We start from the raw sequence: 13,575 nt of genomic DNA, 5'->3' as shown, positions 1-13,575 counted from the left end.
TTTTACTCTAAGTGTGGTTCAGCAGCATTTAAAACATCCACGTTGTTGGGCAACAATCCTGTAAGCAGTGTTTTTAAAGGTTCTGTTTCCGCTGCTTATTGCTGATGTATACGAATATAATTGATTTTCGTATATTTATCTTATATCCTGCAGCCTTACTAGTTCTAGTAGGGTTTTTGTGAAATCCATCAGATTTCCTATGTTGATAACCATGTTGTGTATGAATGAAAGAGGTTTTATTTCTTCCTTTCGGATCTGGAAGCTTTCTATTTCTTTCACTGCTTTTGAGTATTCGCTTTTGAGTAGAGTGATGGGAACAGACATCCCTGTCTTGGTCCTGATTTTAGGGGAAAGCATTCAGCCTTTCTCCATCAGGCATGATGTCAGCGATTTCATAGATGCTGTGTATCAAGTTGGGAAAGTCCCCCTCTGTTCCTAGTTTTCTGAGAATTTTTACCAAGATGGTACATTTTATCATGTGGTTTTCTGACTCTATTGACACGGCCATACGGTTTTTCTTTTTGAATCTGTGAATACGGCGAATTACATTGATTGGTTTTCAAATGCGAAGCTGACTTCACATTCCTGATATAAATCGCCGTTGGTCACGGTGTTTATCTCCTTCGTATATTGTGGGGTGTGCAGATCTCTTTGTGGGCATGTTTTCCTCTCACTTTGGTGAATACCTAGAGTAGAACTGCTGGTTTACGGGAGAGAGATGTTTAGATGTGTGAGCACCTGCCACGCTGTTTTCCAAAGGGAGTGGAGCCAACGCACTCTCCTGCCAGCGTCCGAGAGCACCAGCTGCTCTCATCCCCGTCACTTGGTAATATTGGTCCTTCACACTTCAGCCATTCTCGTGGACGCGTAATGGGGTTCCATCACCAACGCTTTTTTAAAAAGGTACAAGTGATACCTTTGTGTTGCCTAGTGTCTCCATTTCTTAATTTCAGACGTCCTTGAGCCCTCCGTGGAAGCAGCTGCTCGGGTTATGCTGGAGGGGTGCATGCGTACACCCATGTGTGTACACCCATGCCGGATGCACTGCAGGGGGTCAGACAGCCCGAAATTGCGTACCGGTGGGTGCTGGGAGGCGGCAGGATGCCAGGCAGTGTTTAAACCTCTCCTGAATCCTGGCAGCCTGGTTGTCAGAGAGATGGTTCTTCGCGGTGGCTGAACGCTACGCCTTCCAATCACATGCCTTCCTCGGGCTCACATCTGTCTCACCCTTTTCTCCTCTAACACAGGGCTTGGCCAATGTTTTCTTAAAGGACCAGATAGTTAATATTTCAGGCCCTGCTGGCCACACCTTCTCTGCCACAACCACTCGGCTCTGCCTTTTAATTGTAGAAGCAGCCACAGACAAAAATGTAAATGATGGGCGTGGCTGTGTGCCAATAAAACTTTATTTACAAAAACAGGCCTGAGGGCCACAGCTTGCCAATCCCTGCAGAAGTGTTCTGTCTACAGGTCTTCTAGGCCAGGACGTAGACAGCCTTGTCCCAGAGCCCGTGTGTGAGGGTGGAGCCTGGCTGAGCAGGAGCGTTTGGTGGTCTTTGTTCAGCCAGTCTCAGAACTTCCACACAAGTTGATGAAGGCCGTGAGGAGAGAGGCCTGGGCTGGAGGTCCACACTCAGAGAAGATGTTAGCAAGTGGTGAAAAGTGGGGTCTCTCCTGCACCCCAGTGACTTTCCCAGTTGGGCTCAAATTGCAAGTCGCCATTATTGTCCCATGTCACAGAGGAGGAGGGTGAGGCCTAGAAGGGCTGCTGCTTGCCCAGGACTTCGTTCCTGCTGGGCTCTCTATGCTCAACTGTTGCGGCTTTGCTGCAGGTTTCTGGGGACACAGAGCCCAGTGGGAGAATTGGAACTCTCCCCTTTCTGGATGTCAGTTTGGTCCCCAGGACAGCGCTTAACTATAAACTGCCTGCCACCCCGGCCGCTCTGTTCTGCTCCGCGAAGCCGCTGTGCTCTGCATGACCGTGCTCCCTGCCCGCCCCGGGCTTCCCTCAGCAAATGTGTGTCGGTGGAGGGGGAGAAGGCCTGGGCTCTCTCTTGGGAAGTGGGGACTCCGCAGGCAAGGGCTGTTTGGTCATTCATTCATCAGGAACGCTTGAGCCCCTGGTTTTGGCTAGGTTCTGTGCTGGGTCCTGGGGCTGGGACTTAGGTCCGCAAGAGGCCCACAGTGAGTGGGGAGACAGACCGTCAGGCAGGGGTGCGGCTGTAACAAATAGCCCCGCATCTCAGAGACGGGACTTGTTACTTGCTTAGAACACAGTGCTGGGGGCGCCTGGGTGGCGCAGGGGTTAAGCGTCTGCCTTCGGCTCAGGGCGTGATCCCGGCGTTCCAGGATCGAGTCCCACATCAGGCTCCTCTGCTGGGAGCCTGCTTCTCCCTCTCCCACTCCCCCTGCTTGTGTTCCCTCTCCTGCTGGCTGTCTATCTCTGTCAAATAAATAAATAAAATCTTTAAAAAAAAAAAAAAAGACCACAGTGCTTTGCAGAGAGGCCTAGTCCCAGCTCTCTGGGGCCTCTCTGCTCCAGACAGTGACTCAGGGGCTCTGCCCTTCCCCCTTGTCAGCCAAGGATGGGGACACGGAGGACCATGGGTGGGTGATGGCTGTCAGCCAGGCCTGGAGGGACACAGGTCCCTCTGATCACATTCCACAGGCCGGAATCCTGGCCACACTGGCTTCCAGGAGGCTGGGAAGTGTCACACACTGTGACCCAGGGAGGAGGAGAAACAGATGCTGGTGAGCCCCGGTGGTCAGGGGGGCTGAGGAAATGAGCGTCTGAACCGGGACATGTCTGAGGGTGAACGGGGAAGCCGTTAGCAGTCCCCCTGGACAGGCCGGGCCGCTCTGCGATGGCCGGCATTAACTGAGCACTTGGCGTACCGGGCTGTCTGCGTGCGAATGGTCTCTGTGTCTGTGGTGGAGTTCTGTCCGTTTTGCAAAGGAGAAACTGAGACACAGAGCAGTGAAGTAATTTGCCTTGGGACACACAGCTAGGAAGGGTGGGGAGGGAGTGGGACCCAGCCCAGCTGGCTCAGCTGGGGGTCTGCTCAGCTCTGGGGCATGTGTGATGGGGCAGCCGGGTCCTCCCTGGTGAGCCGCTGGTGGGGGAGGCCCCAGGCGTTTCTCCTATGAGTGTGAATGGGTGAGGGAGCCACAGCTCCCCAGTCTGGCTTCGGGAGGACGCCTGCTGCCCTGTCCTGATAGGATTTTCTGCCAGGTTTCTGCTGCCCGCAGCTCTGTCTGCTCCTGCTGGCTCCTCACTGCTGGGAGGGCCCCTTCCCCCAGAGCAGCAGCGCCAGGGGAAGGGTGGGAGCGGCCCAGGGCCCCCGCCCAGCTGGCCCACGTGGGTCTACCCTGCTCCTGTTCTCTCAGAACAGAGGAGTTGCTCATTTCCTGGTGGGGCAGCATTTTCACGAAGAGGGAGCATCTCCTGGGGTCCAAGGAGGGTGGGTGTGCCCAGGCATTCAGGTGGGCTGCCAAGGGTGGGCTGTGGCTGCGGGACAGGGGTGCATGGGGTGGGGGCCTGGCAGGTGGGAGTGCCAGGGGCTTCGGTGTGCCCCCTTGGCAGCAATGCAGGGAGAGTGTCTTCCAAGAGTAGAGGATGGAGGTGGAAGGCTGGTTCCTGCGGAGCCGTGGACCCTCGCCCTGCCCTCGGCATCCCCAGGTTCCTGTGGAAACTTGGGTCCTATGGCGGGGGCGGGGGGTGTCTTCTGTCTCTGTGCTGCTGAGAGCGCTTGGGCTAGAGGTGGCTCTCTGGCCCTCTGACCCCCACCCAGCCCTCAGGGAGGCACGGAACTGGGGCGTGTGGCCTTCTCCCCACCCACTCTCCCCTGCTGCCCACCCTCTGGGGTCCCCTGCATGCCCATCCTGACTGCTCTGAGGACCCCAGTATGTTAGAGGCCTGGCTTCTGGCTGCAGCTAGGCCCTGCTGCCAAGACACCCCCCCAGGTCCATGCTTAGGACAGCAGGGGTGGTGGCCTGTCCCGTGGTGTCCCCTGAGCCATTACCCTGGGCCAGTGGCAGGGAGCTCAGGGACGTGGCTGTGGGGGCCGTGTAGACATCTGGGGACCAGGCTGCTGGGAGGGGGCCCATAGCACATCAGGCGCCTGACCCGTTGACATTCCAGGGGTTGAGACAGGCAGTGCTCTGGAGACAGCCAAAGAAACTCAGTGCCAGCCTGGCAGATGGTGTGAAGAGCTGAGAAGGGCATTATGACAGGGGACGTGTGAGGGTGCCCCCAGCTGGTGGCCAGGGGGCCCCGTGAGGGTGACATTTGCGCTGAGACGTGCGGAGGAAGGGGCTGGCTAGGCGTGGGGGGCTGGAGCAGTGCCCGGGGAGGAGCCAGGAGAGGTGGTGAAAAGTCCCCGGAAGGTTCCAAACAGAAAGCTGATGTGATGCTCTGGCTTCCGGGCCTGTGGCCTGTGGGCGGAGCAGGCAAAGGGGCTGTGGGGAGCCGTGAGGGGTCGGCAAGGAGCCAGGGGTGGACAGAGGAGGTGTCTGGGAGGATGGGTGGGTGGGTCGGTGGTCTGCCCTGCCCCTCTGCTCACAGCTCTTCTGATGGGGTAAGGCCCCCAGAAGCAAGGCTCCAAGGCCTCGGGACCTCTGGGCTGAACCCCTCGCTGGCCCCAGTTGGGGAAGGCTGATGTCGGCCAACCCCAGAACAGGGAGGAGGCGGGGACTGGGGCCCTGTTGGTCTCAGAGTGCCAGGAGCCTGCGTCTGTGCGTGGGGTCACTTCCCCGTCCCCCAGCCCACCAGACTCACCAGGAGTCCCATCTTGCAGCAGCTGCCCCCACCCCATAAACAGGCACCGAGGCGAGGTTGGAGGCGGGGGCTGGGAGGATCCCCAGCCCCCATGGACAGTCTGCCTGTGGGGCTCAGCGCGGGGGCCCCCACGATGACGTGGCTGTTTTTCTCCTGAAACTTCTCTATTCTGGGGGCCACTTAGAAGCGACCTGCCTCCCTGGCCTCCACTTCCTCTGCCAGACCCTAGAGTGCACCCCACGGGCGCCTCGGCGATGCGGACAGGGATGCTGTCAGCTCAGCTACCAGGTTTGGAAAGTGAGCAAGGCCTATAACGACAAGAACCCCTGGCTCAACTGCTCAGCCCACCCACCCTCTGTGTCCATCTCGGATCTCACAGCAAGCCGGCCCTTGTCTCCCCAGACAGGAGGGAGGGAGGCTTGGGCCCAAGGCATGGGCGGTGCCCTCGGCAGCTGCGAGTCCAGGGCTGGATCCGGGCGCCCCTAGGGCCAGTGCTGCTGGGTCCTTGGTCCAGGAAACAGAAATGCATGCTGCACCTGCCTCCACACCCCACCTGCCCGCTCGCTCGCTCACACTTCACACCCACACCTGGCCGCTCGCTCTCTCCCACGTGCACACCCACACCGGATCGTTGGCTCACACTTCACACCCACACCTGCTCATTCGCTCACACTTCACACCCACACCTGCCCTCTCGCTCACACTTCACACCCACACCTGGCCGCTCGCTCTCTCCCACATACACACCCACACCTGCTCGTTCGCTCACACTTCACACGCACACCTGCTCGTTTGCTCACACTTCACACCCACACCTGCCCTCTTGCTCACACTTCACACCCACACCTGGCCGCTCACTCTCTCCCACATACACACCCACACCTGCTCGTTCGCTCACACTTCACACGCACACCTGCTCGTTCGCTCACACTTCACACCCACACCCGCCCGCTCGCTCACACTTCACACACACACCTGGCCGCTCGCTCTCTCCCACATGCACACCCACACCTGCTCGTTTGCTCACACTTCACACCCACACCTGCCCACTCGCTAACACTTCACACCCACACCTGCCCGCTCGCTCATTCACACATGCACACCCACACCTGCCCGCTTGCTAGCTCACACTTCACGCCCACACCTGCCCGCTCGCTCACACACGCGAGCACACCCACACCTGCCCACTCGCTCGCTCACACTTCACACCCACACCTGCCCGCTCGCTCACACACACATGCACACCCACACCTGCCCGCTTGCTAGCTCACACTTCACACCCACACCTGCCCGCTCGCTCACACACACATGCACACCGACACCTGCCCGCTTGCTAGCTCACACTTCACGCCCACACCTGCCCGCTCGCTCACACACATGAGCACACCCACACCTGCCTGCTCGCTCGCTCACACTTCACACCCACACCTGCCCGCTCGCTCATTCACACATGCACACCCACACCTGCCCGCTTGCTAGCTCACACTTCACGCCCACACCTGCCCGCTCGCTCGCTCACACTTCACACCTGCCCACTTGCTCACACACACGTGCACACCCACACCTGCCCACTCCATATCCACGTGCCCTGAAAACACGCTCCTAGCACGTGCTGTGGGCCTGTGGTCTGGCCTTTGGTATCTGGGGAGAGACTATGGGCCTCCTGGCCTCTGGGTTTAAACCACCTGGTGCGGAGAAGCTCTCCTTACAAGTGGAAGGTGCTTCGGAGACCGGCCGTCCCTTCCGTGCACGCGCTCGGAGTCCCTCCCTCGGCCCGGCCCCCACACTCGGTTACGAGGGTGAGGTGTGCGGAACATGAGGATCGATACTGGGGCCGCCCCCAGTGCCCAGTTTGTCAAGCACCACATTCCACCGCTGGCCATGGTTCAATATGAAAAGCTGCAAATGTGCAGAAAAGTGGGCGCTTCCACCTGGACTGTACCCCGAGTTGGGTGACGCGGCCGTCAGCACTCTGCACGTTGCTGTGTCCACACGCACACACACACGTGTTCCCGTTGCGCTCTGCGGGTGAGCAAGACGTGAAGGCGTGTCTGAGCGCGTGGCCGAGGCTGTCACGCCTGCCACGCGTGGTGCCAGTCGCGCGTCATCGTGTAGCGCGTCTCCCACAGCCACAGGTTGTCCACCTGGGTGTGCACGGAGCGGCTGGGACGTCGGGGGTGGGGCTGCTCACCTGTGGCGGGCGGGAGGGACCTCGCGTGGGACACGAGCCCGTGAGCTTCGGGGATCTCCTTGCCAGCCTCCCTTTGCACGGGTGGGGAGACTGAGGCCAGAGAGAGTCCCTGCGGGGTCCCATTCCCTGGGGCAGAGCCTCCCTGAGCATCTGGCCTTTGCCTTCCAGATCCCGACTGGGCTTCTTACACCCTGGGGGTGTTCATCTGTCTGAGCTGCTCCGGAATCCACCGGAACATCCCCCAGGTCAGCAAGGTGAAGTCTGTCCGTCTGGATGCCTGGGAGGAGGCTCAAGTGGAGGTATGGGCCTGCGAGCGGATGGAGGTGGCGGTGGGTGGGGAGGAGACCCTGAGTCCTGCTGCTCCCTGGGTGCCCTTGGCCTGGCCTCCCAGGTCAGACACCCCGGGGGTGCCTTTACCCCGGTGCCTGACTGGGGCCAATGCTGCGGGGGGGAGGAGGGGTGAGAGGTAGAGGGGGGAGGATTGGGGTGAGGTGGTGGGGGGAGTGCAGGGGGATGGGGAAGGGGTGAGGGGAAGGGAGTGAGTGCAGAAGGTGGGGGGAGGGGAGGGGAGTAGAGGGTGAATGTGGGGAGAAGGACGGGAGGGATGGGGGATGGGATCGGGATGGGGACGGGGTGTGAGGGGAATGTGTGGGGAGTGAGAGCAGAGGGTGGGTGGGAGTGAGGGACGGGGAGGGGGGCCGGGCGGGGTGAGATGTATCCTGTGCCCTTGGCCCCCAGGTCGCCTGTCCACAGTGCACCACTCAGCAGCTCTCGGTGGGTTCACAGGCCACTGTCACCAAGGTCACTTGTAGGACATTTCGCCCCCGACAAGGAAACCTGTGCCCCTAGCCGTCCCGTACACGGGCCGGAGTGACCCTCATCTGGTCCGCATGCCCACAGATATGCCCGCTGAGGGCATTTCCGTGGAAGGGATCGGGCACTGAGGGTTACCCGGCGCCTCCTGTGGGGACCCCTGATTATTGAACCAGGCGCCTAGAGGGACAGTGACCGCCAGGCAGGTGCACTGTGGCCCTGCAGGACCAAGGGCAGCTCCAGGAAGCCCGTCCCTGCACGTGGCAGTGCAGGGTCCAAGGCCACGGGGTCCAAGGCCACGTGACTGCAATTTCCTGCCCAGAGGCTTCTGTGCCTCCACCCCACACACACCTCCCCCGCCGTGTGAGAGCCTTCGCCTCATCCCTGCACACCGGCCCCCGTGTTCTTCCTGTACGGGTCCTCGCGGGGTCGTCGTGTGGCATTTCTGTGTCTTGGAAGACACTGAGCATCTGTGACACGGTTTAGAGGCTCCTGTGCTTTCTCGTCTGTGGCTTTCCCCGCGCCCTTGGCCCCTCGCTGGCGCGGAGCTGGCTGTTTCGCTTTCTCGTGTTCTTCTATATTTGGGGACTTGACCCTTCCAGGTGGTAGCAGGAGACGGTTTTTCTGGGTTGTCTTTTGACTTTGCTCGTGGTGGGTTCTGCAGTGGAGACTCGTTTACTTTGTTGTAGTCAAAGTCATCGGTCCGCTGCGGTTGTCGGGGCTCTAGGGGATCTCGATGGGCCCGCGCTGCCCCGGGCCGGGTTGACTCATCGCGGTGTCACTGAGGGAGAATTCGCACGCCATGCAGACGGCCGCCCGAGGCTTTACTACACGGCGCGGCTGGACAGCCGTCCCCACCGCCTGGTCTTGGAGTATTTTCCCCAAACGAGCCCCTCAGCAGCCCCTTCCCCCACGACCCCGCCCAGCCCCCGCTGGGAGCAGGAAGGGGTGCTTTCCGTCCCGATGGATGTGCGTCTTCTGGAAGGGTGCGGTCACTGCCCCCGCGGCCTCTGTGACCCCCCTCCCCGTGGAGCAGCACGTGTCCGGGCTTCGCCCATGTGGTGGCAGGTGTCCCGGCCACACGCGCCTCTCCCGCGGAGTAATTCCTGCTGTGTGGACGGCCCACGCTCGGCTGACACCCCCCCACCATCGGTGGACGCGTGGGCCGTCTCTCTGTTCCGCTGTCCTGAGTACTGCCGCGGGGAACCGTCCTGGGCGAGCTCCAGCGTGGGCAGAAGCGGCCTTTCTCCGCATGCGGTCGCGGGGCTGGGTCTGAGTTCAGCCCTCGGGGACCAGCCGGGCCGCCCCCAGCAGGGCCCCGAGCCCACTGGCGATGCGGGTCGGTCCCGCCAGCCCTTCCCATGGCCAGCCTCCAATTCCGGCCTCCCTCACGGGTGCAGGGTGCGCTCTGGCGCTGGGTTGGACTCAGTTTCCCCCGTGACTGGCTGGTGACCATCCTTTCCTGTGCTTGTTGGCCGTGTGTCTGTGTTCTTTGGAGAGATGTCCGTTCAGATCCTTCGCCAGTTTCAAAAGCGGCTTGTCTTTTACTCACGAGCTAGAAGCGTGTCCCGGGTCCCTCATCAGATACGGTGTTTGCAGATAGTTTTCTCCTTCCGCGGCTTCTCTTTAACTTCCTTTTTAAATGACCTGTTGGCCGTGCTGAAGGAGCAACAGGTGCGTGTTTTCTAGGACCAAGGTGAAAGTCACTCACGCCCGCCATTTTACGGTGACCGCCCAGTGGCGTTCATCGCATTCCCGGGGTTGGGCGGCCACCGCCTGCCTGCGGTTCCGGTATTCCCACCACCTCGGGGCCGGTGCCCAGCCCCGCGCCCCGAGGCCGCCCGCCTGCGTCCTGCCCCTGGACATCCACTCCTGCCGGCCCCTTGGCGCGACGACAGCCGCGCGCCACGGCGTTCGCTGTCGGCTCCTGTCCCGTAGCCTGATGTTTGCACACCCTCGACGGCTCCTTTGAAGCACAGAAGTTGTTTTTTTTTTTTAATGATTTTTTATTATGTTAGTCACCGTACAGTACATCCCCGGTTTCCGATGTAAGGCTCGATGATTCATTAGTTGCGTATAACACCCAAGCACAGAAGTTTTTGCCTCTGACGAAGTTCCATTTTTCTTTCTTTTGTTGTTTGTGCTTTTGGGATCACATCTAAGAAACCGTTTCTGAATCCAAAGTCACAAAGATTTCCTCCCTTGTTTTGCTAAAATCATTTTAAAACTTATACCATGGTTTTTTCTCTGCTGCTTTTACTGTTTAATTTTGGAACTCACATCTTTAATTCAGTTGGAGCTGATTTGACGGAGAAGTTGTGTCCCACTGCACGGTTTCTTTGCTGGTCTCCCAGTTTCCTGACCCCACCGGTGGTCCGCTAGCGAGCGTCCTGCCATTGATCTGATTAAATCCAGTGTCAAGTATCAGATCTTACCGGAGCCGTTTCTGGACCTTTTATTGGTTGCATTGGTTTGGCTCTCTGGTCAGTAACAGGTTTTAATATCTGGTAGGAAGAGTCTTTGCAGAATTTTCTAGAACATTTTTGCTTGTTGATTTTTAAATCAACTTTAGCATCATTGCTAGCTTTAAAAAATTCTATTTTTGGGGCGCCTGGGTGGCACAGCGGTTAAGCGTCTGCCTTCGGCTCAGGGCGTGATCCCAGAGTCCTGGGATCGAGCCCCACATCAGGCTCCGACGCTGGGAGCCTGCTTCTTCCTCTCCCACTCCCCCTGCTTGTGTTCCCTGTCTCACTGGCTGTCTCTATCTCTGTCGAATAAATAAATAAAATCTTTAAAAAAAAAATTCTATTTTTTTTAACAACTTCAAAAACGACACAGACCAGCATCAGGAGGCAGCGTGTGTCCACCCTTCCGCGCGCACGTCTCTGTGTGAGGTTTCGTGAGCAACCCTGTGAGGCGCGGACGTCCTGTCTTTGTGGAGACTTTGAGCGTTTCTCATGAGGCTGGCTCTTCAGTATTTTGCCAAGTTCTTGATTGAAGTTTTAGAAAAGCAACTGATTTTGGAATTCTAATTTGGTACCAGCCTTTTGCTGAAGTGTCTTATTGTTGGTGATTTTTTCCAGTTGACCCACTTGGGTTGGCCATGGTCACGACCTAATGGTCCTCAAAGCTCGATGCCTTTAGAAGAAAGGCTTTCTCTCGGTGGCGGGGTTGGGGGGGGATCAGAAAGGAGGCAGGATTGGAGCAGAAGGGATCCCCTCTGCTCTCCTTGCCCTTGAGGCCGCCGTGTGGTCAGGCCCCACTGGACCCCTCCCCATTCCCCACACCCTGCACCAGCCTGCCGGGGGCATCTCCCCCGGCACACCTGGCACTGCCCCAGGGCCTTTGCACCTGCGGCTCCCCCACTGCCTGTGTGGTACCTGCTTCAGGTTCCTGACTGCTGCCGTCCGTCAGCCTCGGGGGAACACAGACCTTGCTTCCCCGGGGCAGTCTCCGTCTCGGGTCGCCACTGTGCCCAGTACTCGAGGGCTGCCTGCTGGGTGTGGGTCAGATGAGGGGAGAGCAGGCCTTGCGTGAGGCAGGGACGGGGTGGCTTGGGCAGAGGGGGCAGCTCTGCATCCCCGGGGGACGTGAGCAGGGCCTGGCCCACCGGCTCCAGGGCCCCCGGCAGAACTGGAGGGCCTGTCCCTGCGGCCGTTGCAGACTGCTCTCTCTGGGACAGGAGGGGCTGGGGTCGCCAGAGCTGTGGGGTCGCCAGCCCCTGCGCTAGGCCTCGGCCTGGCAGCACTGACCCCATTCTCCCTCTGCAGTTCATGGCCTCCCACGGAAACGACGCTGCGAGGGACACGTACGAGTCCAAAGTGCCTCCGTTCTACTACCGGCCCACGTTTTCCGACTGTCAGTAAGTCACAGGGGGCTTCTGTCCAGGGCTGGTGTCGGGAGGACCCACCGGGCGGGGCAGTAGCTGCCACCCGAGAGCTGGGGGAGGATGGCCTGGTCCCCAGAGCCTGGCAGTGGGGTGGTGGCCAGTGGCCGGTGGCTGGAGGGAGGGCAGTGGGGCCCTCGCTGTGGGTCTCCAGGGCCTCGCGTGCCCGTGGGTGGTCAGAGGAGCTCAGGGCAGCGTCCACCCGGGTCTAGGCCCCCCGTCTCCCAGCACTTTAGACCTCCCTGAATCCCCTCCCTCCCTGGGCATCGCCTCCCAGGATGCCTCGTCCCTCTGCACCCCCAGCACAGGACTGGCCCCTTGGGTGTCACCCAGACCCCCCAACTGGCCTGCCTCTGCTGGCCGGTGTCCACGGTGGTTCAGCCATGGCCTGAAAACGAATGGCCCTCTTCTGACAGGGTGCTCCCAGGGCCCAAGGGGTGGAGTGAGTGGCACAGACCCCAGCAGGCCAGAACCCGGGATGTGGGCTCACTGCTGGGAATTCCCAAGCCCGATGGGGCAGGTGGGAGGCCTGCTTCCGGCCACCTGCCTGGGAGCAGACTTCCCTTTCTTGGAAAGGAGGGTGAGGACCTGGCCCACCTACCTCCCGGGCCGGGGAGAGGCTGCGGATAGCCGCAGGGTCTCCGGGGACAGGACGCCCTGCCAGGGCCCCACCCCGGTGCAGGTACCGGGTCACATCCTGAGACGTGCCCCACCCCCGTCCACTTCTGGGCTCGGGGAAATCTGGGCTCGGGATGCATCAGCGAGGCTGGGTGGCTATTTCTGAGACGTGATTTTATCGCCTCGGCTGCAGGCAGCTCTGCGGTGTGCTGATCTGTGTGTGTGCCCCGTATCTCCCTTCGGAGTGGATGACGGGGGCAGCCTGGCCCACGGACCGTGTCCTGGCCAGGCCATGTCCTGGTCCCTGTGACATGCTCGCAGAGACCACCCCTACCCCGTGCAGGGGCTGTGTGGTCAGGGCCTGTCCGGGTGACTGGGCAGCCCGGGAGGGAGCAAGTGGACGCTGGGCAGGACTCGCCTTCCAGAAGCCTCTGCCAGGTGAAGGTTTGTGGGAGCCGAGCCTGCCACCATCCCCACGCTCAGTAGGTGCTCAGGTCTGCCCAGGCCAAGTCCCCGAGGTCCAGGAGGGTGCAGATGCCTGCAGGGGTGGGGCCTGAGCCCCTCGCGGGGAGCTCTGAGCCGGCAGCCGCGAGGCCAGTGCGGTGTGCTGGCTGACACTCCGAGCTCACTGTGGAGTGCCATGCATAGTGGGAAGCATGGGTTGAATCCCTTTGTAAACTGTAGGGTGCAGCTCTCCCCCCCCACGACAGGTACTTTTGGAGCAGGGGGCTGCCGCAGCCTCCAGGGAGCCCCCCAGGGTGTCCTGCGGATGGAACCAGGGGAAGTGTGGCCCCTCCCCGGCCTCCCGTCTGGGGCTCAGAACCCACAGGCGAGCCCAGAAGGCCTGGGGACAAGGTCATGTTCGTGTCAGGCGGTGACTCAGAGGCGGAGACCTGGGCCCCCTTCCTGTGCCGCCCCGCTGCCCTCGGGTTCAGTCCTGCCATCGTGGGAAGAAAGTCAGCAGGGCTCCTCTCGATTTTGCTTCTGCTGCAAGCCAGCCCCCCACTTCCCTCCCAGGGGCCCCGGGGGAGGCCGCAGCCCCAAGGCACCCCCAAGCCCTCGGCGAGCAGGGTTCCCGGCAGGATGGGGCTCTGTGCTGGCTTACGGGGGGTGAATCCCCAGCTGGGTCGGCTCACACAGCGGAAACCCACCGTCTCACCTCCTGGAGGCTGACGGTCCGGGTGTGCGGGGCACGTCCCCTGAGGCCCCCGGGCTTGGACGCAACCATCCTGTGTGTGTCCAGACCCCCTTTCTGGGGGCACCCCCACTCCAGCCTGACGCTTTGTAGCG

The 13,575-nt window shown here is 60.5% G+C and overlaps 1 protein-coding gene across 2 annotated transcripts in view; it reads left to right on the top strand.

Moving 5' to 3' along the window:
- Positions 1-13,575, top strand: part of ADAP1 (ArfGAP with dual PH domains 1) — a 49,994-nt gene that overhangs the window by 17,737 nt on the left and 18,682 nt on the right. For both annotated transcript variants that reach the window (XM_045813248.2, XM_045813249.2), the window contains exons 2-3: positions 7,137-7,267; positions 11,552-11,643. In XM_045813248.2, coding sequence (XP_045669204.1) covers positions 7,137-7,267; positions 11,552-11,643 — 223 coding nt within the window. The remainder of the gene's footprint in view (positions 1-7,136; positions 7,268-11,551; positions 11,644-13,575) is intronic.

The sequence above is a fragment of the Ursus americanus genome, chromosome 2 (assembly GCF_024610735.1).
Source record: "Ursus americanus isolate L20-20 chromosome 2, mUrsAme1.1.p, whole genome shotgun sequence".
In the NCBI taxonomy this organism is placed as follows: Eukaryota; Metazoa; Chordata; class Mammalia; order Carnivora; family Ursidae; genus Ursus; species Ursus americanus.
The sequence above is the reverse complement of the archived record's forward strand: the minus strand, read 5'-3'. Positions and strand labels throughout refer to the sequence as shown.